We start from the raw sequence: 24,408 nt of genomic DNA, 5'->3' as shown, positions 1-24,408 counted from the left end.
TGGGTGCTCACTTGTCAGATCCCCTTGTCGCCTCTGCATCGGTGCTTTCATGAGCTACATAGCTTTCTGCTGCAAATTCTGGTTAGCATTTCTGAACTGTAAACTTGAGAGCTGAAAAAGAACCACAAAGAATGTTGTCCAGGCCTGCAATTCATGGATGAGAGACCCAGGACTCGGAAGATGCCATGCAGTGCAGAGTTTCCATGTCTACTGTTTTAGAAGCAAAGCTTCCCTCCATGAAAAATAACGCAGGAGCTGAGCGTGGATCCCTTGAGGATGCAGTTGGAGACTTTGGGTGGAGATCATGAATATGACAACTCTAAGACCTGCAAAGGTTTCCTGTCCCAGGTTAAGAACCTCTAGAATCAACCGAAACTGCTAATGATGGGCAAGATTCCGTGCCTAGCTCTGTATCGCACTTCATTGCAGCTTACAAGTAATAAATCTTGCATGGTATTAAAAATGACCACTTACTCTGCTAGGCGTTGTACCTAGGCTGGATCATTTGTCCACACAAGAGTCCTTGGAAGGAATTCTCATTCTACAATGAATGGAACAAAGGTTCACAGAGGCTACGTAACTTGGCCTGAAGTGTATGGGGACCATTGGAAACCAGCCTTAGAGCCCTTATAGTTATTTGGAGGCAGGTTCCGGAGGATGCTAGGCTGTGTGTTGAGCGCCAAGTGCTCAGAACGACGTGCATGGGATGTCCCCGTTCATGGTCCTGGGCCATAATGGTGACCACTAAAAATCAGTTGCTCAAACATCACCAAACCTCACATAGAACCTAATTCACAGTCTCCTCTTGTCTAGTTCTCTAATACTGACCCAGCTATTGACCCAGTTTACATAAGGCTGGATTCTCAGCATGGTATAACTCCATCTTAAAAGACATTCAGTAAAATGGAGGGGAACAGTTATATAGACTCTAAAATATGCTAGTGAGAAAGTATCTTCAATAATAATACTTTGCAAAATGTTTTCACATATATGAACCCTTCAAAGTGTTTTCATTATGTATGATTTTATTTGATAATCAAAACAATCCTTTTTATCTAAGTAGAAAATAAGACGTAGAATTAGAGATTTGAGTTTACATTTTCATTAAATCAGCAATAAAAATTAATAGCTGTCATTGTCATAGTAATCATAATAAAAAGTGCTCCTTTACCACCAAATTTAACTTTCTGAACTACCTGATGTAGACTTACATTTCTGTAACAAATACAAAAGATGTAACCATAAATAAGACACACACACACACACACACACACACACACACACACACGAAACCTCCCTGATGAAATGTCTTTTAGAAGAAGCATGACAGATTCAGCAAATGAAAATGTTAGAAAATGTTGGGAGAAATTTTTCTCTCTGTGGTTTTCTTGTGCTTTGTATAGCAGAGATAATACAGTATCAGCCCCCCAACCTGTTCCAGGCAGAGATGAAAAAGCACAAATACAGAGACAGTCCTGGAAAAGGAAAGTAGGTCACACACCAGCTGATAGAAAAGCTTTCTACCCACAGGAGTGTTTTTCCCTTGAAGTCTGTTCTCTAATGTCAATATAACTCTACAGCTTTCTCTTGGTTAGTATTTTCCCAGTGTCCCTTTTCCCATCTTCTTATTCAACTTTTCCTGACTATATAGGTGTGTCGTGTAGACAACATCTAGCTGTATGTGATGTTCTCTGGTCCTAGGGTCTCTCTCTTTTACCTGACAAATATGGTACATTTACGTATATTATAATTACTGCTAGTCCAGTTTCGCTTTTTTTAATCCATCATATGCATTCTCTGCTTCTACTTATTTTTCCTTCTCTGATGCCTCCTTTTGTACCAAAGGAGTTTATTTATTCTTTATTCTCTCAGTGACTTGGCAGCTATGTATCCTAGTCTTTTCTCTTAGGGATTAATGTAAGATATGCAGCATGTACATGGTGAACAGGATCCATTGTTATCTCCATCTTCTTGTTGAAGAATATAAGGATCATGCTCTAAATCGCTAAATCTGATCATCCTTTTCCACCTTTCACTATAGTGTGGTTCAGATTTTTCTAAATTTAAATGATTTTTATTATTCATTGTTATCACTATTCTTTTGCTGGATTTTAATGTACTGAGAAGTAATCTACGCTAATTCTCATTCCTTGGTAACTTCTTTTCTCTGATTGCTTTTGCAGGATTTGCTCTTTGTCTCTCCTGGGCAATCTGTTCCTTGTACTAAGCTATAGATTTACTTTCATTTTCCCTCAAAGCTCATATTCTTCTCCAGACCCACAAATTGGTGTCCCCTATTTCCCTGTATTTTGCCTTTTTCCCGGTCTTTCTGTTCTGCTTTCCTCAAACTTTCATTCCCAGTGTATTGAGTCTTTTTATTTTACCTTCTGTGCTTCAACATCTCTTTCATACTTTTTATATTTCTGTGCTGCTCTACAGGTTGTTTCCTCAGAGCCATCGCACCCGTTTCAGCAAAGCTATTGAGTTTTTAATTTAAAATATCTACAAGCTTATCTTTAGGGAGTCTATGGAGCTCACTTTTAAAATATGCCCATTCCTTTTTCCTATCTGCTCATTCATTGTGAACTCTAAGCCACTCTTTGATTAATTTGATCTTATTTGATAGACTGCTTCAGATTGATATCATATTTGCAGGTCTTGTGGTCCTAATTCTACTCTCTGTTATTTCTGTTGATTCTTCCAACGTCTTATTTAGTTCATAATTGTTGTTTATTGTGGGGTCATGTTCAGTGGGGATTTCCCCCTACCCAGTTGGGATGTGCCCCTCTCCCTGTGATGTACAGTATCATTCACAGCAGTGCTGTTCTCAATTCTGCCAGAACCCCAAGGACTTTCTCTGGTTTCTAGTCTGATTGATACCCACTCAATGATAGTGATTCTCCTTATGAAGCAGATACAGTGATTTCAAAACCAACACCTATATTTAGCATTTGAATTATCACTGAAGGCCTCTTGATACTTCCTTTATTAGTGTGTGGGGTTCTTCTAGACTTCTCCACATGGAGAGAATAACCTTCTGAAGCTTCTGGTTGTATTCAGAAGTCTTGGTCCCAGATGCCCATCTTTTTAGACCCAAGGCAACATCTTGCCCCTGTGGGTATTAAAAGCCCACGCCTTGGGTGCTGCCCAGTTCCAGGGCCCTTTGAGGCCAATATCACAGCCTCCATCCCTCTAGCAATGATCTCTTTCTTTGTTTCCCACCCCTGGGGATTTCTCTTGGGGATCATCATGAAGACAGAGCTTATTGAGCAAAGCATCTGTTGAGTTCCGACTGTTTGCTGAATACTGTGCTGCCTCTAAGGACACAAAGATGGGTGTGAGCTGGTCACTGTCCTCAACCAGCTCTCCATGTGGCCAGAGACAAGTATGTTGACAAAGGTGGCACAGTATGGACGGACGGTGCCATGAGGACCATGCAGAGGATGAAGGAGGGGGACCTTGGCTCATCCAAGGTGTGCAAAAGAAACACCTTGGCTGACTTTGTAAAATGTAACCGAGAAATAAAAGTCAGTAGGAAATCCAAGTACAATTAAATAATTAAAGTACACGACATCAGTCTGCGACATTAAATGTTTCAAGTAATTATTGCTGCAGCCGGTTGCTGCCATTCAAAAAGACAGTCCTTGCCCACCTAAAATGCCAGTTAAAGGTTCCTTTAGGAGTTCCCGTCTGGAGCAGTGGTTAACAAATCCGACTAGGAGTCATGAGGTTGTGGGTTCGATCCCTGGCCTTGCTCAGTGGGTTAAGGATCCGGCGTTGCCGTCAGCTGTGGTGTGGGTCACAGACGCGGCTCGGATCCCGCGTTGCTGTGGCTCTGGCGTAGGCCGGGGGCTACAGCTCTGATTCGACCCCTAGCCTGGGAACCTCCATGTGCCGAGGGAGCAAGAAAAGGCAAAAAGACAAAAAAAAAAAAAAATAATAATAATAATAATAATTCCTTTACACAAGTACACAAAAGTGCATATTTATCTGATAAACTTCACCGTCTATTTCAGGCAAGATTTTCAGATTTTTTGTAAGAATAAAAGTTTGTTACTCAGCCGCTGTGACTTACATGTATCTTTCTGAAATGTTTTTTTCATTTTATTCAACTTCACTTTATAGAAGCACCTACTTCTTTTCAGGCACCTCATTTTCTTTGCAAAAGGAACACTAATGAACCTGCAAAAACAATCTGCTTTAATAACTGTCACATTAAATTATGAGGCATTTTAGTCGGAGAAACTGCCAATTGTTTCTAATGCAAAGGTTCCCCAAGAAAGGGAAGGAAGGGAGAGAAGGAAGGAAGGAAAAGAAAGAAAGAAGGGAACATATTTTTGGTGGAGATACTTTGTTTTAATCCAAAATACCGTGTATGAACATTCTATTTCTGCATGGAGAGTCTCCTGCCTGGACCAGACAAAGACCCTTAGCACTCATCCCACCCCCTGTCTAGCAACCCACACTGCTCACCATCCCCAACTCCACAGCAGGGCTTTCATGTAAATTTATATTATTTTTCCTTTTACGTCTCCCACTTACCATCGGCACCAATTCCATCTTTATCAGTGGCTAGATGTGGCATTCACAGCCAAGAGCATTTCTAGAAGGTGCATGGTGAGTGCACATGCATAATAAGAGGCCATCATAGGGTACCGTGAGCCTCGCTGACTCTCGAGACCGAGAATACACAGATTTGTCTGAAACGATGCCAATGATTAAAGCAAACGTCAAATCGAATGGCCGCCCTGAACTCATAGGAGGGATGCCCTCATTGTCATATGACTAGCAGCTCTGGAATAAATGCCAAAATAGTCTTTGAGATGTTATCATTCATGTTTCATTCGGCTGGTGTAAATTTGGATAAACTTATTTTTCCATCAAGGACATTGTTTGAATCTTTAAGCCAAAGCAGGAGAAACTGAACTAAATTATGTCAGCATCCAAGCTGTAATTTGTATTCAGAGCTACGAGTGGAATCACATGTTCCCTTTTTGCCTGCGATTCCTGCTATGTCAGGGTCTTAAGAAGTCTTTTTTCTCCCCCTTCTCGGCCATCGTTGGTTTCTTCTCTTCCTCCTAGCATCTTTATCTCCCTCCTCCTCTTCCTGCTCTGTCATTTGGGTCCGGGGTCCACACTGCCATCGTCATCTTCCATTTCCTTACCGTTGCCACCAGCCGTGTTACCAGTTTTCATATTTCAGAACAGCTGTGTTTACTTTGCCTCCGCTTGGTGACAGCATGTGAAGCTAGAGGAGGCTGCCTGGCTCTAAGACCTGGCGAACAGGGAGGCTCTGGCATAATAGGTTTAAAAGTAACCCAAAAAAATTTAATTAAAAAAAAAAAGGAGTTCCTGTAGTGGCACAGCGGAAACAAATGCGACTAGGAACCATGAGGTTGCAGGTTCGATCCCTGGCTTCGCTCAGTGGGTTAAGAATCCAGCGTGGCCGTGAGCTGTGGTGTAGGTCGCAGATGCGGCTCAGATCCTGTGTTGCTGTGGCTGTGGTGTAGGCTGGCGGCTACAGCTCCGATTAGACACCAAGCCTGGGAACCTCCATATGCCACAGGTGCAAGACAAAAAAGACAAAAAAAAAAAAAAATGGTGATTGTCTGGGGGACACTGAGAGACAACACAGGAGGACTGAATCGGAGAAGTGATTGAGCCTCCTGGGTCCTGAGTCTGTTGTCCTGAACCCAGCACTTGCCAAACCCATGTGCCTTCAGGGAGCAGCTCCAAGGAGTCTTCTTTGCAGAGCTGAACAGGAGCATGAAAGTTTTCCAGAACATTCTCCCACGTATACAGTAGGCACACAGAGGCAGTAGTTTCCAGGGCCACCAGCTCGTCGTTTTTTGCCCAGCAAGTCACAGAAGCAGGGGAAAAAAATCATGTGTGTCTGCCCACATCTGCTTCAGCAAATGACTAGTCTACGAGCCACATAAACACATTCCTATTAGGTGGCATGTTTGGCAACGTTATGCCCATGCATTATTCTTAAAATGCAAACAGTGTTTTTTTTTTACATTTTATAATTTCAATAATATGTGTAATAACCAGATAAAAGTTTACCTAATTGACTGTGATATGGAATCTGAGCTAGATTTAAATATTCTCCAGGAGTGGTGGTTCTGCGTTTTCTGCTCTTAACATTTTCGTTATCGTATCTATGGACAATTTCTGTGTACAGACACAAGAGCATCAATTTTAATAATTTTCTGTTAAATAAAAACACCAATCCTGGTCAATTCAGATGCGCATACATACATATGGTCTTAATTTGCCAGAGTCCCGTCAAACACCATCCTTTCCCAATGGAACATGAGTTAGATGACTGAGCTATCCCATTTAAAGTTCCGCTTTTTACACTCTGTTGCAGCTCCGCCTGCAGAATGAAGATCTAACTGTGGTCTGTCGTATGAATATTCTTTAAAGTAGCTTGTATTAAGTGATTATGGTACATTTGCAGGTGGGTGTAAGATACTGTATGTTCAGAGCATTAAAGGGCAGCTTACTGGACAGCAGATTTAATGCCACCACCAACCCCCATCCAAACCCTGCTTTGGGAAAGAGGCTTAAGGCAGAAATCTGACTCTTCCCAAGTGGCTGCTGGGGAGATGCTTTGCAGAGCCCGGCTAAGTGCGCCTCCCGCTGCAAGCCAGCAATTCAGCTCCAGAGCAGCACTGGCCAGTTCTCCCAGACAGGCTGCAGGAGAAACCAGAGAAGGACCCAAGGAGAGAGCCCTAAACGCTGCCCTGGGAGTCTAGGGAGTCTAGATTTAGCAGGGGCTGTGTGCATAAATAATTGACATCTCTTTACCCCAGAAACTGGAGGGGGGGAGGACTATAGTGGAAAGGAGGGGAAAATGATTTTGTGTTTACGTAGATATAAAGCAAATAGATTTCTAGTCACTAACACATTTCTGAGATGTGTTGTGTTTTCACAAATAGAAAGAGAAGAGCTCACACAAGTGTCCCGCCCGGGCACCTTATATAGTTCATTTAACTTTCTTAAAAGACCAAAGGGGCAGGAGCTCTTATTATCCCCATTTTAGAGATGAATAAACTGAGGCCAGAGAGGATAATTAACTTGCAGAAAGTTTCCCAGCTGTGGGGGTTTGATCCTGAGCCACGGGGCTGGTTCCCTTTCTAACCACGTCGCGTTCAGCATGACACACTCTCATTTAATTGTCGTATCAGCACTTAACATACTGCCATGCTTATGTCAACAGTATGTTTGAGACTCAAGCAGAAAGAAAATGGGAAAGAGGCTGAGAAGGAAAAGTGCCATTTATTAGTACGCTTAAGGAGTTTTCTCCATTTGAATTTTATGGATGTCACAACAGCTTTATCATATTAACTAAATGGTGCGAGTTAAGGGGTGTAGTATATTTATTCCTCCTGCATTTTTTTGAAATTATATCTTTTTTTTAATGTTTCAACACATAGCTTCGAGTCCATAGTCCCTTTTGCATCAAGGGTAAAACTTAGATCCTTAGAGAGCTTAAGTACTGCCTGTCATATCAGGTGACATATGTAAATCGCCACAGGAGTGCCTGGCACGGACCAGCTTTGCATCACCCACGTGTTAGGGCTCGCCCTACTTCTGCTCTCCCACCACCTGGACGAAGGTGAGCATCACAGTGGCACCTCCCCAGGCAGGTGACCTGGAGGATGAGGTTAGCCCATAGCTGAGTTTCCACAGGGCGGGGTCTGGCCCCCAGAAGATGGTGAGGGGATGCTGGCTGGCATTCTATGAAGCCTGCGGTTCCTTCTGTGTCAAAAGAGCTTCCCAGACGTCATAATGCCACTCCTTGCGACGTTTTTCACTATGGTCCGCAGTTGAAAGCACCACCAGTGTCCATCTGCAGACGAGCAGATAAACTGCATGTGTGGGCTGTGCATACAATGGAATGCTCTCCAGCCTTATAAAAAGAAGGAAATCCCATCATAAGCTACAACTTGGACGAACCTGGAGAACCACGATGCCAAGTGAAATAAGCAGACACGGAAAGATAAACATGGCATGATTCCACTTCCACAAGTACCTGGAATGGTCCAGCTGTCAAAGACAAAAAGGAGCCTGCTGGTGGCCGGGGGACAGGGCGTTGTTTAATGGGTGTGGAGTTTCAGTCGTATGAGATAAAAGTTCTAGAAATCTGTAACACAGCGGTGGAAAGGTGTGAACCCTCCTGCACTGTGCGCTTAAAATCGTTAAGAGGGTAAACGGTTTTTAAACACAATTAAAAATAAAATTTTGGAGGGCACAGCCTTTAAGGCATTAGCCTGCTGTGCCCCCCCACCCCCGCTTTGCCTGGCAAAAGCAATAAAGCTATCTTTCTCTCCTTTACTCCCCCAAAAAATAAAAGAATAAAATTTAATAAATAAAAATGTTTGTCATAAGAAATGGTGCTTCTCCATGTGGGTGAAGCCCTCGCAGGACAGGAACAGATGAAGTTGTCACTGAAACCCACAGCTAGAACTCTGGGTGTCACCATCACAGGTACAGGCACCGATATTTTTTTTTTATGGCTGCACCCTTGGCATATGGAAGTTTCCAGGCCAGGGGTTGAGTCTGACTGCAGCTGCAGCAGTGCCAGATCCTTTAAGCCACTGTGTTGGGCCAAGGATTGAACCCAGGCCTCTGCAGTGACCCAAGCTACTGCAATTGGATTCTTAACCTACTGCACCACAGCGGGAACTCCAGGCAGCAAATGCTTTTATGGGCCGTTTGTATTCTTAGGATTAGCTGCTTGTTGATTTGCTGTCTACGAAAAACATCTGAATTTATGACAACTCCTTCCTCACAGCTGCAATCTGAGACCCAGCGCATCCTCCAGAGGGGTTTAATTAGCTGATGTATTTTTCCTTTACCAGAAAAATTCTTCAACGTAATTTCAGGGCCACTTTCAAGGACATACATGCACATCCCTGATTGGTCATAGAAGTGTCATTATTTGTTCCTAATATGGAACAAGGATGCCAACCTAGTCTACTTAGTTAACCTGCAAAGAATACTCGTGCAGCTTGTGGTTGTAAGCATCCTTCACAATTTTGAGAAAATACATAAAATAGCAATGCTTTTCTTTTTCTCCCTCTCTCCTCCCAGCAATGCAGCAAAAAAGCCTCCGCCTCCCTCCTGTGGCTTTTGAAGTCGTCTGGCATCATTGCCAACCGGCCCTGGCCTCGCATCTCCCTGACGGTCGTCACCACAGCCATTATATTAACCATGGCCGTGGTCAACATGGTGAGTCAGGGCCCCGGGCGGCTCCTGTCCCTTGCGGTTTCCAGACTTTGCCCGTAGCTCCTTGAGCAACACCGCTTGCTGCCTGTTAAATTCAGCATCCGACCTCTGCAGCAGCGGCTTCGCGAAGGGAAAGGACGCTGCCTGCAGATGCACCCGCAAGGGAGGGAGGGAGGGAGGCCACCTCCTAGCTGTCCCGGCTCCGAGCTACGGAAAGGCCATCCAGTGTCAGCAGGGTCATCGCTCCGGGATAGCAGGACCAGCACAGTAAGGAGAGTGGGAGGCTCTCCCGCTCTGGAGCTGAAAGGGACTGATTTCCAACTTCGGCTCCCGCTTTTACTGAAAAATGTCAGTAAACCTACACAGGCCCCACTTCCCTTCTCAAAAACAGGAACAGACACTTCTCTGCCACGGTGGATGTGAGGGTAAGTGAACTGATGCTCTTACCACACTTGGGACGGCATCAGGCATTCGGTAGATACTTAACCACTGGTCGCTCTTACTCTGGGCGTATTTTTATTGGCATTGCCTTAAAACCAGACAGGCCGTCAGTGCACACGGAGACGCATCGTGCTCATTACTCTGGCATTTTCACCCTCACCCATGAGGCGTTGTGATCCTTTATATGCTGGGCACTTGGCTCGGTGGGAACCACAGTGTCACAAGTACACTCCTTGCCTTCCAGAAGCATGAAATGAGGTTGAGGAGAAGAGGCACATATGTTCAATAGTTTTCACAGATGAGACTATGAACATTCATTCAGAAAAAAATAAGTATATATACATATCTATATATATACATATCTATATATCTATATCTATATAGATATATAGATATAGAGAGAGAGAGAGAGAGAGCGTAAATACGTGCCTGGTACATCACTAGATATTCAGAACCTGAAATTGGTTTGCCTTCCAGGAGTTCATGGTGTCTGGGAGACACACATCTGGGTAAACTCTTAGAAAAGAGTCTGCAAGCCATCAATGGAAGGACGTCCCAGGGCAGCAAGGACAAAGGGCTCAGGGTCCAAGGGATAGAACTCTAAACGCTGGACAAGGATGAGACAGAGGGGAGATATTTAGCTTCTAGGACAATTTGTACTAAGAAGTAGCAAAAAAATAAGGCTGACGAGGAGTTCCCACTATGGCAGAATGGGTTAAGACTCCAACTACAGGAGTTCCCATCACGGCTCAGCAGTTAATGAACCCAACTAGTACTCATGAGGATGCGGTTTGATCCCCGGCCTCGTTCAGTGGGTTAAGGATCCTGCGTTCCTGTGAGCTGTGGTGTAGGTCGCAGACATGGCTCAGATCCCGCATTGCTGTGGCTCTGGCATAGGCCAGCAGCTGCAGCTCCAATTGGACCCCTAGCTTGGGAACCTCCGTATGCCGTGGGTGCTGCCCTAAAAAGACAAAAGACAAAAAAAAAAAGACTCCAACTGCAGCAGCTCAGGTCACTGAAGAGGCTTAGGTTTGATCCCCGGCCTGGCGCAGTGGGTTAAGGATCCGGTGTAGGTTCAGATTCAGTCCCTGGCCCAGGAACGTCCATATACCACAGGGGCAGCCAATAAAAAATAACAGTAATAATAAGGCTGAAGAAGTAGAGAAGGACCTTGAGCGTTTACTTGGGATCTGTCCTCAGCGGTGTACTAGAAATGGTATAATTTCTCCAAACACACCTGGAGATGCAGGTGAGGCGATGCCAGCTGGAAGCAGATGGGCGGCAGTGCCAGCTGCAGGGCTGGGATGGCCCTTTTCTTCCTCTACTCCTCTCTGCTGAGAACTCCATCTCAAGGACACCTGGAAGAAGGTGGCACAGGAGGTCCAGCTTGCCCTCCCCCTTCCCGCCCATCAGCAGGTGGGAGCCTGGATTCCCAGGTGTCCTCCCACGTGGTTAACTGGAGGACAGGGAGGCTGGCCCCTTCCGCCTCGCATGACCACACAGCCCATCTCCCTCCAGCAGCTCCCTTGAGAAAGGACACGAGGACAGGCCCCAATGTAGGTCCTCCTGGGCACGGGCCACTAAGGGCTGTCACCGTGACGATGCCGTCCTCCTGCCACCTGCTCAGCCTCGGAGCTCAGCTCAGGATAAGGCTGCTCGCAGCTGCTCCTGTACAGCGAGAACTGATGGTGCCTTTGGCAGGGGAGGGCCCGTCAGTCAAGCCCAGGCAGACAGCTGGCTTGCCCCCTGGACCAGCTGGCCCTTGGTCTTGCATCCTGCATGGAGTTGTCTTGCTGTGTCAAGTTCACAGTGGCAGCTCCTCCATCCTGGCCCTCTTCCTGGCTTCCTCTCCCATCTGTGGTGTTCACAGCATCCAAGGCCACTTTTCTGCTCCAGAGATGAAGGGACCTTCCTCCGGGATGGAGGCCTCCTCGTCTGGTCTCAGGCACACCTGGATCATGACATCATTTATTTCCAAAAGGGGCCTAACTATGATTGGGAGAGAGCTGGGGAATTGTCCCGGTCTGGATAGGTAATTCCCTCGGAATGACCCTGCTTGAGAGAGACTTCCCGTGGCAGAGATGTCCCAGGTTTGCAGCACCTGCTCCCAAGAGCCCCAGACCATGGGCCAAGGGCTGTCTGCCTGGCGACCCCAGGAGACTTTGACTGTGGCCCCAGAGCTGTCTTCAGAATGTGAGATGAAGGACTAAAGACCAGACAAGGGAACTTTCCTGGAAAAGCAGGTGTATTCCCAGCCGTTAGGACCCCTAGCTTTCCTGCACAGGTGATACTGTGGCTCTTGCATGACCATGAATATATCACCCGAGAGGAAGATGGACCGAGAGGCCAAGGGCAGGGCTGAGAGTCTCTGGAAATAGGAGCGTTTCCTAAAATGGGGTCCTCATGCTGGACTTTGTAACATGCATGTGTGTGTTATAGCCTCAGTGCCCTGCGTCCAGCTTCCCAGGAGAAAGTGCCAGCCAGCTCCAAGGAGAGCTTGGTAAATCAAGCCGCAAGGGACAGCTGTGACAGACCTGCAGGGCAGCACTGGCCAGAGTTCTGAGTGATTCTGACAGATGCCAAGAAAGCTCTTGGCATCCTTGCTCTGACAGGGAGTGTCGCCCCACAGCCTTGTAACTCAGCCTCCTCCTCCTCAGGAGTGTGTTCACTCACCTGTGCACACGTCCGGAGAGCGGACACGGCTTTTAGCACAATATCCACACCCCTAAGAGTGGGGTCTTTGTTTCTTTGTTCTGTCATGTGTCCTAGGAAGGTACCTTCTCTGTAAGGGGGGCCATTGCCTAGTTACTCAAGGAGAAAATGGCAGCTTGGGTGAAAGGAAACATTTTGTATGTAATCCCGTTTGACCTCATAAAACCACGATTTCTCACCGAATCTTTAAAAGACAGAATCTAAATGGGAAACAGGTCTGATGTGAGAGCTGACTGTATTGCTCCTAGGATAGTTCCTGGTTGATGGGCAGTTGAATCACTGTCTATAAATATTGGATGAGCTAATAAACCTCTAGGAGTAGATGTCTTTGTTTACAGTAACTGGGATGCCTTTGGAGAGAAGAAGTGCATCTTTCGTGCCAGACATGCATCTTCTACTGTCATTGTCCTTCCTCAAAAAGAGGGGTGTTGGAGTTCCCGTCGTGGCGCAGTGGTTAACGAATCCGACTAGGAACCATGAGGTTGCGGGTTCGGTCCCTGCCCTTGCTCAGTGGGTTAGGGATCCGGCGTTGCCGTGAGCTGTGGTGTAGGTTGCAGACGCGGCTCGGATCCGGAGTTGCTGTGGCTCTGGCGTAGGTCGGAGAATACAGCTCCGATTAGACCCCTAGCCTGGGAACCTCCATATGCTACAGGAGCGGCCCAAGAAATACCAAAAAAAAAAAAAAAAAAAAAAAGAGGGGTGTTGCCAAGTGAAGTAAAGAAATCTATGGGAGACACTTTTAAAGTGTGGTGGATATGCTTTGAGAAAATGAAATAAGCTTTGCGCCATGTACCAAGCTAACTCCTGCAGCATCGGAGACTGTGGGGCAAGAAACACGCTAAGCGCATTTTTTTCTGCCTGTTATTTTTCTTGATACCTGTTGAAATTAGTGCTTCCTTCCCATGTGGATACTCCTCTTGTATTTATTCCAAAGACACATCACAAAACAGTGTGAAACCCTGCATTAGGTAGAGAAAGGAAATAACTTTCCCTGGTCATTGCGCTTTCTTGTCATGTCTCGTTAATCGCAGGAGGGGAAGGGCTTGTCCATCGGGGCGCCATCTTTGATCGCATCCAATGACTTACAGAGAAATCCTCCCCAGCTGCTCAGATCCCTGACCTCTTGAGTTTTGACCGCATGAGGCAGACTCTAGGTCCTGTGTCCCCAGCCACACTGCATGGTGCTGTGACCTCCCTCAGGTCACACACATCACCAGAGGGTGCAGCACTCAGACCGGGGCAGGGGGAAGTGAGCATCACTGGGGTACCACGTAGGGCAGAGGGGCTCCAGGTCCCTCATGGCGTTGGGGGAAGGCCGAATTCCCACCTGCTGGGGATGCAGGTACAACCAGTCTTTACCTGGATGCCATTAAAGGTGCCCAGCGGTGCTTCCGTGCCTTTTTTCCTAACCCCACTTCAAAGTCTCCATCGTGGAGGGGCTTCTGTTTAAAAGCAGTATAGCTTTTAAACCTTGTCTTGGTCCTTTTTCCTTTTTTTTTTTTTTTTTTTTTTTTTGGCTGCACCCACGGCGTGCCGAAGTTCCTGAGGCCAGGTATCAAACTCGTGCCACAGCAGTGACTCAAGCCGCTGTAGCAAAAGCACCACAGGGGAACTCCTTGGTGTTTCTTTTGAGACTAACTGAGCCCTACTCTCAAGCTGTAGTTTTGCCATTTCTTAGTAGTTCTTAACCCACTGAGGCTCATCCAGGCACCAGACTCACATGCCAACAGGAATAGCAGCTCTCATGTGCGGGTTGGTGGCGGCGGGCGGGGGCAGCCTTCACACTTGGCTGATATCACCAAGAAGAAAAGTGCATTCTCTGTCATGAAACCTCATTTTTATTATTATTATTATTATTATTATTTTGTCTTTTTGCCTTTTCTAGAGCCATTCCTGTGGCATATGGAGGTTCCCAGGCTAGGGGTCGAATCGGAGCTATAGCCACCGGCCTATGCCAGAGCCACAGCAACATGGGATCCGAGCTGCATCTGCGACCTACACCACTGCTCACAACAACGCCGGATCCTTAACCCACTGAGCAAGGCCAGGGATCGAACCCGCAACCTCATGGTTCCTAGGCAGATTCATTAACCACTGCACTGCACCACGATGGGAACTCTGAAACCTCATCTTTTTAAAGCCACAGCCTCATTCAGATCCTCTTCTGTAGCTCTTGTGATTTCAAAGTGTCTTTTAGGGACAAGGCAGTAATGCTTTTCTTTTCCTCCTTTGTGTCCCTTCTTTTCTGTTTTCAACGTTTGTTACGGTGCCTTTCGGGAAAATATGTGTAACATAAAGTTTATCATTTTAGCCACTTTTAAGTGTGTAGTTCAGGGCGTTAAGTACATTTGCAGTGTCATGTACCGTCACTGTTATCTGCTTCCAGAACTTTCTCATCATCTCAGAAATTCCGTGCCTGTGAACAACTCCCCACTCCCCGTTTCCCTGCCCCCCTCCCCCCATAACGGCTTACTCTGCTTTCCGTTAGGATGAACCTGCCGATTCTAGAATATCCCACCCATGAGATCCCATGATGTTTGTCTTTTTGTATCTGGCTTATTTCACTTCAAATAATGTTTTGAAGATTTTTCGTTTCTCTTTGATGCATAATCCCACCGCAGCAGGGGAAGCTCGCCATTTGCCCTGGATTTTTCCAGCCAGCGGCAAATGGCCCTTATTAACTGTTTTTCTATCATCACCTGCCATCACCCTCTTTACCTGAGAGGCGAGAGGAGCATTAGGATGGTCTGAGGGCTGAGGCCACCCCCGGGCACCCTCTGCCACGGACTGTGTAGAGGGACCAGCCCACACGCAGCCTGCGCGTGGATTCTTAGTCACGAATGTCTATCCCGAGGCAGAACTTTCATAGTCCTTGCAAGAGCCAGAGTCCACAGGGATGGCGTTCTTTTAACTCCACTTACACACTAATATAAATAACAACAAAATGGGAGTTCCCGTCGTGGCGCAGTGGTTAAGGAATCTGACTAGGAACCATGCGGTTGTGGGTTCGGTCCCTGGCCTCGCTCAGTGGGATACAGCTCCGATTGGACCCCTGGCCTAGGAGCCTCCATGTGCCGCAGGAGCAGCCCTGGAAAAGGCAAAAAGACCAAATAAATAAACAAATAAATAAAATGACAAAAGGTCCTGGTCAGTTTCATTTTCAGTGAGTTGCGAGAGTTCTTACCAGGACTTTGCTTTATTTTATTTTTGCTTTTTAGGGCCACGTGAGCGACATACGGAAGTTCCCAGACTAGGGATCGAATTGAAGCTGCAGCTGCCAGCCAATGCCACAGCCACAGCGACGCGGGATCTGATCTGTGTCTGTGACCTACACCACAGCTCACGGCAACACTGGATCCTTAACCCACTAAGCGAGGCCAGGGATTGAACCCAAATCCTCATGGACACTAGTTGGGTTTGTTACTGCTGAGCCAGGACAGGAACTCCTACCAGGACATTCTGGTGTTCACCCACGGAACTCAAGCACCCCAATAAAAAATGGAGACAAACAATGTTCTCCAGATTTTTTTTTTTTCAAATATGGGTGTTTGGAGACCAAATTGCGAAAGATCTGTGTGTTTTGTTCCATTTTAGTTTCCAGCTGACTGTTTAGAACCATGTCGGAGTAGCTCAAATCCTCTGCCATTTTTTTCCTGACATTTTGACAACGTTGTCATGTGACACCTCGCAGCGTTTTGCAATCTCTTCTGAGACACTTCCCGGAGAATGTTATAAGGAGCCCAGCTTTGTGAGCCACGTGGACAAGGATTTAGCCGTAATTAACTAGCAGTTCATCAGTAGTCTAATTCTAATTAGTTAATTGCTTCTAACTCCAACCAAATGACAGGCAGTGATGGCCCAAAACACAGTATGAAATAACATGCTCACGATTTGATATTATTTGAAAAAATAGAATTCTGAGATGTTTTCCATGGCCTGGGAAAACATTTGGAAGTAGAGCTAAAAGTATGCTCTTAATCACAACATCCTGTCCAAGATGAGGCTAGCATTCGCCCAATTATGACAAAGCCTGTAGAATATTAAAATAGGTCCAGAGAAGAGCTCCTGTAATTATTTCTGAGACCAGAAATTCATGCCGTGCAGAAAACTGTCACACATTAAACTGGAAGAGAGAGGGATATGTGTGGGATGGATAATCCTGGAACTTTGGCTCTAATTAAGACTTTCTTATTTGAAAGTGCCAAAGAGGATCGCAGAGGGAAATTGAATCCAAACGGCAGTGTGATGCCACCTAAACAGAATGGGGAGGTTCTTGATTTTTAGGGTAGTTAAATCCTAGAAAAAAAGGTGGCAGAAGAGAGTTAATGAAGCATCACTGGACCTAGTGACTGAAGCTCTCCACTGTTTTTCAAGTTCAAACCGCCTTATGACTGCATAGTCTCCTTGCAACACAAATTTTCACAGGATATAGTTCTACTCATTGTACCACAAGAATTTATTTTCTTCTTTACGTGCTGATGTAACCAGGGTTTTTCAAAATGGTTTTAAGATCTCAGGTGCACAAGACCAGTAACCTGCCAAACTAGATGTTCTCCTATTATTGTCATTTCTTTTTTCTTTCTTTCTTTCTTTTTTGGCCACTCTCAGGGCACATGGAAGTTCCCAGGCCAGGGATTTAATCCAAGCTGCAGCTTCGACCTAGGCCACAGCTGTGGCAGCACCAGATCCTTAACCCACTGTGCCACAGCAGGAACTCCCTGTGTGTCGTTCCTTGCTTCATTAGTGTTTAAATCATTAGTATGTGGGGTCTGTTCAATCTACACTGGTAACATTTTGGAGCCAGATTTTTGCACCAAATACTCCATTTTTTCCCTGATAGAGTATTTCCAAGTAATTAGCACATTTATATGTCAGCCAGGGGTTGCGACGTTTTTGATAAGTTCTCTAGTGGTAAATAACTGAATCTACTCCATTTATTTGATTTTTAAATCCGTGTTTTGCCGCATGTTATCAAATGATGGAATGGGTAGAAACACGGTATTAAGTATCCTTCCTGGAATCTGAGCAGAAGTAAATGCCTTCTTATTTACCTACGCAAATGAAGGAAGCAAACAAAAGCAACCATAGAAACGATACAGGGAAGTGTAACTTTGCAGACCTTGGGTTTGAATGGTTAGCCTTGTGCAGAATACCCAACCTAGTTTCCTGGAGGAGATGAACTACTTTCATAAGAGACCCATCCCCCAGGTGGGTCCCTGGTTTACCCTCACTGGACACCGCTCTGACCTTCAGCCTCGGTACAGAAGGTCGCTGATCCCTGGGCACCTAAACAGTTTGTGCTGCAGCTTCTCTAGGAAACAGAGAGAGACAGAAAGGGAGAGATTGACTCTATCGTATCTTTCTAACTGGCCAGCAGTTTCCTTCTGGGGCTGTGTTGGTAACAATTATTAAGAGCTAATCATCTTTATTTTCTCGGGATTATTTCCCTTCTTAAAATTAGGACCAGTAGTCCTAGGAGCATCCATTCTCTCCAAATTCAATCCCTCATGACCCTGAGCTGTCAAGCACTCACAAATAAGAGTCAAATGTTGATGGCAGTTATTGCATTTTGCTCATCAAATCACTTTATCTATATAGATATCGATATATATGTGACTATATATATGGAGATATATATATATATGGATAAAGTATACATGTAGAGATACACACACACACACGTTTTAGCCATGCCCACGGCATGTGACAATTCCAAGGCCAGGGATAGAACCAGAGCCGTCGCAGTAACCAGAGCCACAGCAGTGCCAACGCCAGGTCCTTAACCTGCTGACCCTCCAGGGAACTCCCTCCTTTATTTTCGTACAACAAAAAACTCCATCGACTCATTTAACGTTTGCGCCAAGACGGTGAAGATGCTGCGGGAACACCTTGTGTAGGTTCTGATCTCAGGGCGCAGAGCTGACGACCGTCTGGGAATGAATGTGGCCATGTCCGCCTCCAGCGCTGTTCTAACCAAACCCTCTACCCTGTGCTTTGTTGACTTTAAAATTTGTATTTTCTTCTGTTTTCTTTGACGTCAGTCCTGTAGTTCTGGAATCTGCTCTGAAGAGGGTGGCACAATAATTGCCTTTTTCCATAGAAACCCTCAAAGAGACGAGGAAGGGATTAGCATTGGACGTTAAGGGGCTGGGATGCGCACACAATCCTGCTTATTGGGTGGAAGAAACACTGGCATTCGTGAGCCTGGCACCCCCTGCTCACTCCTCAATCTCCTTTGCACTCATTCATTGAAAAAACCCATTTTCTTTGCAGTTTTTCCTGAGTGAGTCAGAGGAAACAATTCCTCCAACTGCCAATACGTCAAACATGAGCCTTTCTGCCTTGAATAACCAGGCAGCGATTCTGCGTGCGCAAAATTTGTTTTTCCTGCCGGTAAGAACATTTCCCTCGTTCGTCTTGCTTTTGTTGTTCTCCTCGCTGCTATTACCTGTTGAATGGCGTGGCCTCCACTTCCTCATCCGGGGAGACGTGACTGTTCTTCTCCAGTTTCAATACCTGAGTATGTCCCAGCCAGGTAAAAACGCCAGCCAGCAGGCACCAGTGAAACGGTATGTGCACCCTTTCAGTGGCCTCTTGAGGCTCTCCTGGATGCCTTGTACCTGTATTCTCTTAATGCGACATTCAGATGTATCGTGTCTGTAACAGAAGACAGTTATTTAAAAATGCCCAACAGAATCAATCAGAAAGAATCTTTGCCATGGAGGCATTTCATACTCTATCAGGCATTTTTTCTATCACTGCATCCGCAAAATTACCCCGTGAGTTAGATACTGGAATTCCTATTTTCCAGAGAAGGAAACTGAGGCCAAAAGATACTTAAGTAAATTGCCGAAGATAACAGTGGCTCTTCCCTTGCTATCGAAATGCAAGTTGATTTCATCGATTTGCCATCGGATAAAGTGTCAATAACAATGGGAACCCATCTTAACGTAGTTACCTTCACAGTAACTAATGTTAATAAATGATACTTGGTAATTTAAATAAAGTTAATAAAAACATTGACTAATATGAGCACAAATGAACCCATCTACAAAACAGACACAGACTCACAGGCACGGAGAACAGACTTGCGGTTGCCAAGGAGGAGGGGGAGGGAGTGGGATGGACGGGGAGTTTGGGCTTCATAGATGCAAACTGATACATTTAGGATAGGTAAGCAGTGAGGTCCTGCTGTACAGCACAGGGAACTATATCCAGCCTCTTGGGATAGAACATAATGGAAGAAAATATGGGAAAAATAATGTATCTATTTTATACATTACATATATATAAATAATTGGATTATGTTGCCGTACAGCAGAATTTGACAGAACACTGTAAATTAACTATAATAAGAAATTTTAAAATAAAACAAAATGGATAAGCAATCAGGTCCTATTGCACGACACAGAGAACTACATCCAGTCTCTTGAGATACAACATGAAGGAAGATAACAGAAAAAACATATATGTCTATGCACATGACTGCGTCACTTTATTGACAGGAGAATTTGGCAGAACATTGTAAATCAACGACACTTTAATTTTAAAAATGTAAAGAAAGCTAAAAAAATAAACTAATTAATTTTATCACCTGTATCAAACTCTAAAAGTAAGATGTCTAGGAATTGTGGGGTAATAGAATTCGGCTCAGGAGCCCAGGGCCAGAATTCTTGACACCTGCCACCTCTCTGGAGCAGCACCTTACGTGGTGGTGCCCAGGGCTCCCAGCCCGGCCTTCTCCCCTTACTCTTCCTCATGCACACATCCCACTGCACTGCCTGGCGGGTCCCAACCCCCCTTTAATGAATTCCCATATTACCTTGTGCATGGCCTCCAGGTGTTCTAGAAGGCTGTTGACTAGAAAATGGACTAAAAGGCTCATTTCCATTAACACAGGCATTTTAGTAGATATCTTTGAAATGTGGAAACTTTTTAAAAGCCTATGAATGAATTTTCCAATGTGAAATCACAAGCGTATGTTATAGACATTGGCACATATTTCAAACTAGAGCTATTACAGCAACCCCCTAAACACACACGCACACATAGAGACACTCATGGAAGGAGCTTCTTATTCTGTTTCCCATTACTTTGGCTGAACTGTTGATAACTTTCATTCATTCTAAGAATGGTTTTCAGCAAAATGTTAGCAGAATTGGAGGGGGTGGAGTTCCCGTCGTGGCTCAGCAGTAACGAACCCACCTAGTATCCGTGAGGACGCAGGTTCGATCCCTGGCCTCACTTAGTGGGTTAACGATCCAGCGTTGCCAGGGGCTGTGGTGTAGGTCACAGACAAGGCTCAGTGTTGCTGTGGCTGTGGCATAGGCCAGCACCTACAGCTCCGATTCAACCCCCAGCCTGGGAACTTCCATACACCATGGGTGTGGCCCTTAAAAAAAAAAAAAAGGGAATCAGGGCGGGGTGGGAGAAGTGAGATGGATGGGGAGATTGGGGTTTGTAGATGCAAACTATTACCTTTAGAATGGATAAGCAATGAAGTCCTACTGTACAGCACAGGGAACTCTATCCAGTCTCTTGGGATAGACCATGAGGGAAGATAATACGAGAAAAAGAATGACACATATGGATGCCTGAGTCACTACGCTGTACAGCAGAAATTGACACAACGTTGTAAATCAACTCAACTAAAAATCAGTTAATTAATTCAAAAGTATTTATTGATGGAGAACTATATCTGATCACTTGTGATGGGGCATGATGGAGGATAATGTGAAAAAAAGAATGCATATGTATGTATAACTGGGTCCCTTTGCTGTACAGCAGAAATTGACAGAACTTTGTAAATGAACTTTAATTTTTAAAAAACTTTAAATATATTTATTGACATAAAAAATCCAAATCTTACAAAGAGTCCCCATTTATAACAATAATAGCAGAATGTAGATGGCTTCTCTTGGGCCAGGCGCTGGTCTGTGCTCTGTAGTTTTATTCTCTTCTTTGGTCTTCACCAGAATTCATCCAGGTGGGCACCTGTGCAGGGGACAGAAGCGCCTTGAGTCAGTTGTGCAGACAAGCAGCTTTTTGAGCAGCAGGGTCAGACACTGAATGGCAGCCTTGCCCGCTGCCTCTAACCAAGGCGGCTTCTTGGTTTTTGAGGAGCAGTCGTGTTGTACAGTAATTGCAGGGGCTGCCGAGCAGGATATAAGCCAGGGATTCTCAAACTCTTGGTGGGGATGAATACCTTGGAAAAATATGGTAGTGGATCAGCCCCTGAAGGAACTAATGAAAGAAGCCACACAAAGTGCAAGCCCAGAGTTCCCCTTGTGGCTCAGTGGAAACGAACACCACTGGTATCCATGAGGCTGTGGGTTCGATCCCTGGCCCCGCTCACGGGGTTAAGGAGCCAGCCTTGCCGCGAGCTGTGGTGTAGGATCTGGCATTGCTGTGGCTGTGGCGTAGGCCGGCAGCTGGAGCTCCAATTTGACCCCCAGCCTGGGAATTTCCATATGCTGAGGATGCAGCCCTAAAAAGGAATTAAAAAAAAAAAAATGCAAGCCCGTGTTTTATTCAACTCACCAGAAAAAAAGCCTGCCCTGTCAGGCTGCTGTGCGTGGACCCACAGGACTGCAGGGACCCTCCTAGCTGAGGGTAGATGACCTTAGCCGGGGAGGTCAAACAAAGGCCTAGAGGGACCAAAAGAAGCAATTTCCACATGGCTTAGTCCATGTAATGAAACTGACATGGAGCCGCTGATTTTATTTTATTTTATTTTATTTTATTTTATTTGTTTGTGGGTTGGTTTGTTTATTTTTGGCCACACCTGCAGCATATGGAAGGCCAGGGATTGAATCGGAGACACAGCTGAGACCTATGCCACAGCTGTGGCAACGCAGGATGCTTAACCCACTGTGCTGGGCCAGGAATCGAACCTGCACCTCCACAGCAACCCAAGCCACTGCTGTTGGATTCTTAGCCCACTGCACCACCGCAGTGGGCTGTTTTGTAAAGGCAGGATTTATCAAACGTCATTGGCTCCATATTTTATTAAAATCATTAAACTTGGCTGCGTGCTGCAGGAGTGCTGAGCTAGCAGCTAACCCTTGTGATTAAAACATAAATGATCCAGCAAACAAAGCCTTTGTGAGACAGAGCGCTGATTCCATTTAGCGAGTCCCTCCAAGCTTTGCATGCTCTTGACCTAGAAGGAAGATATTATTACCCTCGTTCTCCAGAGGCAAAGGCGAGTTAGGTCGCTGGCCTAAAGTATCTCAGCTGCTGAGTGATGGGAGCAGGATTGAATCCGAGGCTCTCATGTCTAGACGATGTCTGTTATGGGAAATAGATACAAATGTGCCAACACAGGGCAGGCCAGCCAGCTGGCTCCGGTGGACCACAAAGGATGCTCCTTCATGCCGGCATTTTTCTCACACTTGGGGTTTTAATTTCTTCAGGCTCCTGTCTCTTTCCAGGTGTTCATGGCTCGCCCAGGTCAAAGCCTTTACTTTTAAAAATCCTTCCTGTTCTAGATAATCCCTCTAACGCACCACCTCTCTTAATAAAACGCCTAGGCTTTCTCACACTTTTAATACAACTACGTGTAATGATTAGTATCCTCTTAATGAACTAAATAATCGAAAGACCCCAGAGTTCCCTGGCAGGGCAGCAAGTTTAGGATCTGGCCTTGTCTCTGCTATGGCCCCAATTGCTGCTGTGACTCGGGTTCAATCCCTGGCCCAGCAACTTTCACATGCTGCGGGCATGGCCAAAAAATAAAAATTAAAAATAAATAATTGAACGCCCACAAAAGATTCTGTATCCTGTCCTTCTGTTTTATTCTGTAAATGTGTGGCGAGTCATGTTGTTTTCATTTTCGAGAAGCAAATGACATTTGCTTATGATGACATGTCATCAATTTAGATTTGTAAAATTTACTTTTGAAAAGTATTTTGCAATAGGCATGATTATTTTTATTAACATGCTATGCTGGGGGAGCAAGCCATATAATGAGTAATTCTTTTCTAAATCAAATGTGTTTAGTCACTTGCCACTGGATCAAAGAGCAAAAAAAGGCATCTGGTTTCACAAGTTAGGGTTGACCAAATGAGCTTGGCAGAGGTCCTCAATTTTTTTAACATTTTTTTAATTAAAGTATAGTTGATTTACAATGTTGTGCCAATTTCTGCTCTACAGCAAATATATGTATATTCACACATACACATATATGCATATATATATTTACACACACACACATATATATTCCCTTTGTTATATTATCTTCCATCCTGGTCTATCCCAAGAGACTGGATATAGTTACCCGTGCTGTACAGTAGGACCTCATTGCTTATCCGTTCTTTTTTTTTTTTTTTTTTTTTTTTTTTTTTTTGTCTTTTTGCTATTTCTTTGGGTCGCTCCCGCAGCATACGGAGGTTCCCAGGCTGGGGGTTGAATCGGAGCTGTAGCCACCGGCCTAAGCCAGAGCCACAGCAATGTGGGATCCAAGCCACGTCTGCAACCTACACACACCACAGCTCACGGCAACGCCGGATCGTTAACCCACTGAGCAAGGGCAGGGACCGAACCCGCAACCTCATGGTTCCCAGTCGGATTCGTTAACCACTGCACCACGATGGGAACTCCGCTTATCCATTCTAAGTGTAATAATTTGTATCTACTAACCCACAATTCCCAGTCCATCCCACTGCCTCTCCCCTCCCCCTCGGCAGCCACAAGTCTGTTCTCTATATCTGTGAGTCTGTGTTTTGTAAACAGGTTCAATTTGTGCCATGTTTTAGATTCCACATGTAAGTGATATCATATGGTATTTGTCTTCCTCTTTCTGACTTAATTCACGTAGTATGAGAATCTCTGGTTGCATCCATGTTGCTGCAAAGGGCATCATTTTATTCTTTTTCATGGCCCAGTAGTATTCCAGTGTATAGAAGTACCACATCTTCTTAATCCACTCATCTGTCAATGGACATTTAGGCTTTTTCCATGTCTTGGCTATTCTGAGTAGTGCTGCAGTGAACATAGGGGTGCATGTATCTTTTTGAA

General features: G+C 45.2%; 1 protein-coding gene across 2 annotated transcripts in view; it reads left to right on the top strand.

The window, feature by feature from the left end:
* Positions 1–24,408, top strand: part of ADCY2 (adenylate cyclase 2) — a 426,457-nt gene that overhangs the window by 347,194 nt on the left and 54,855 nt on the right. For both annotated transcript variants that reach the window (XR_014831042.1, XM_021077007.2), the window contains exons 16-17: positions 9,103–9,240; positions 18,664–18,783. Coding sequence is in view for 1 of the 2 variants with exons in the window: in XM_021077007.2 (XP_020932666.2) it covers positions 9,103–9,240; positions 18,664–18,783 (258 nt within the window). In the remaining variant the exon portion in view is untranslated. The remainder of the gene's footprint in view (positions 1–9,102; positions 9,241–18,663; positions 18,784–24,408) is intronic.

This window comes from Sus scrofa, chromosome 16 (genome assembly GCF_054392235.1).
Source record: "Sus scrofa isolate SSC_HxYL_T2T_F1_AM1 chromosome 16, Sscrofa_HxYL_maternal_Yorkshire_Landrace_v2.0, whole genome shotgun sequence".
In the NCBI taxonomy this organism is placed as follows: Eukaryota; Metazoa; Chordata; class Mammalia; order Artiodactyla; family Suidae; genus Sus; species Sus scrofa.
The sequence above is the reverse complement of the archived record's forward strand: the minus strand, read 5'-3'. Positions and strand labels throughout refer to the sequence as shown.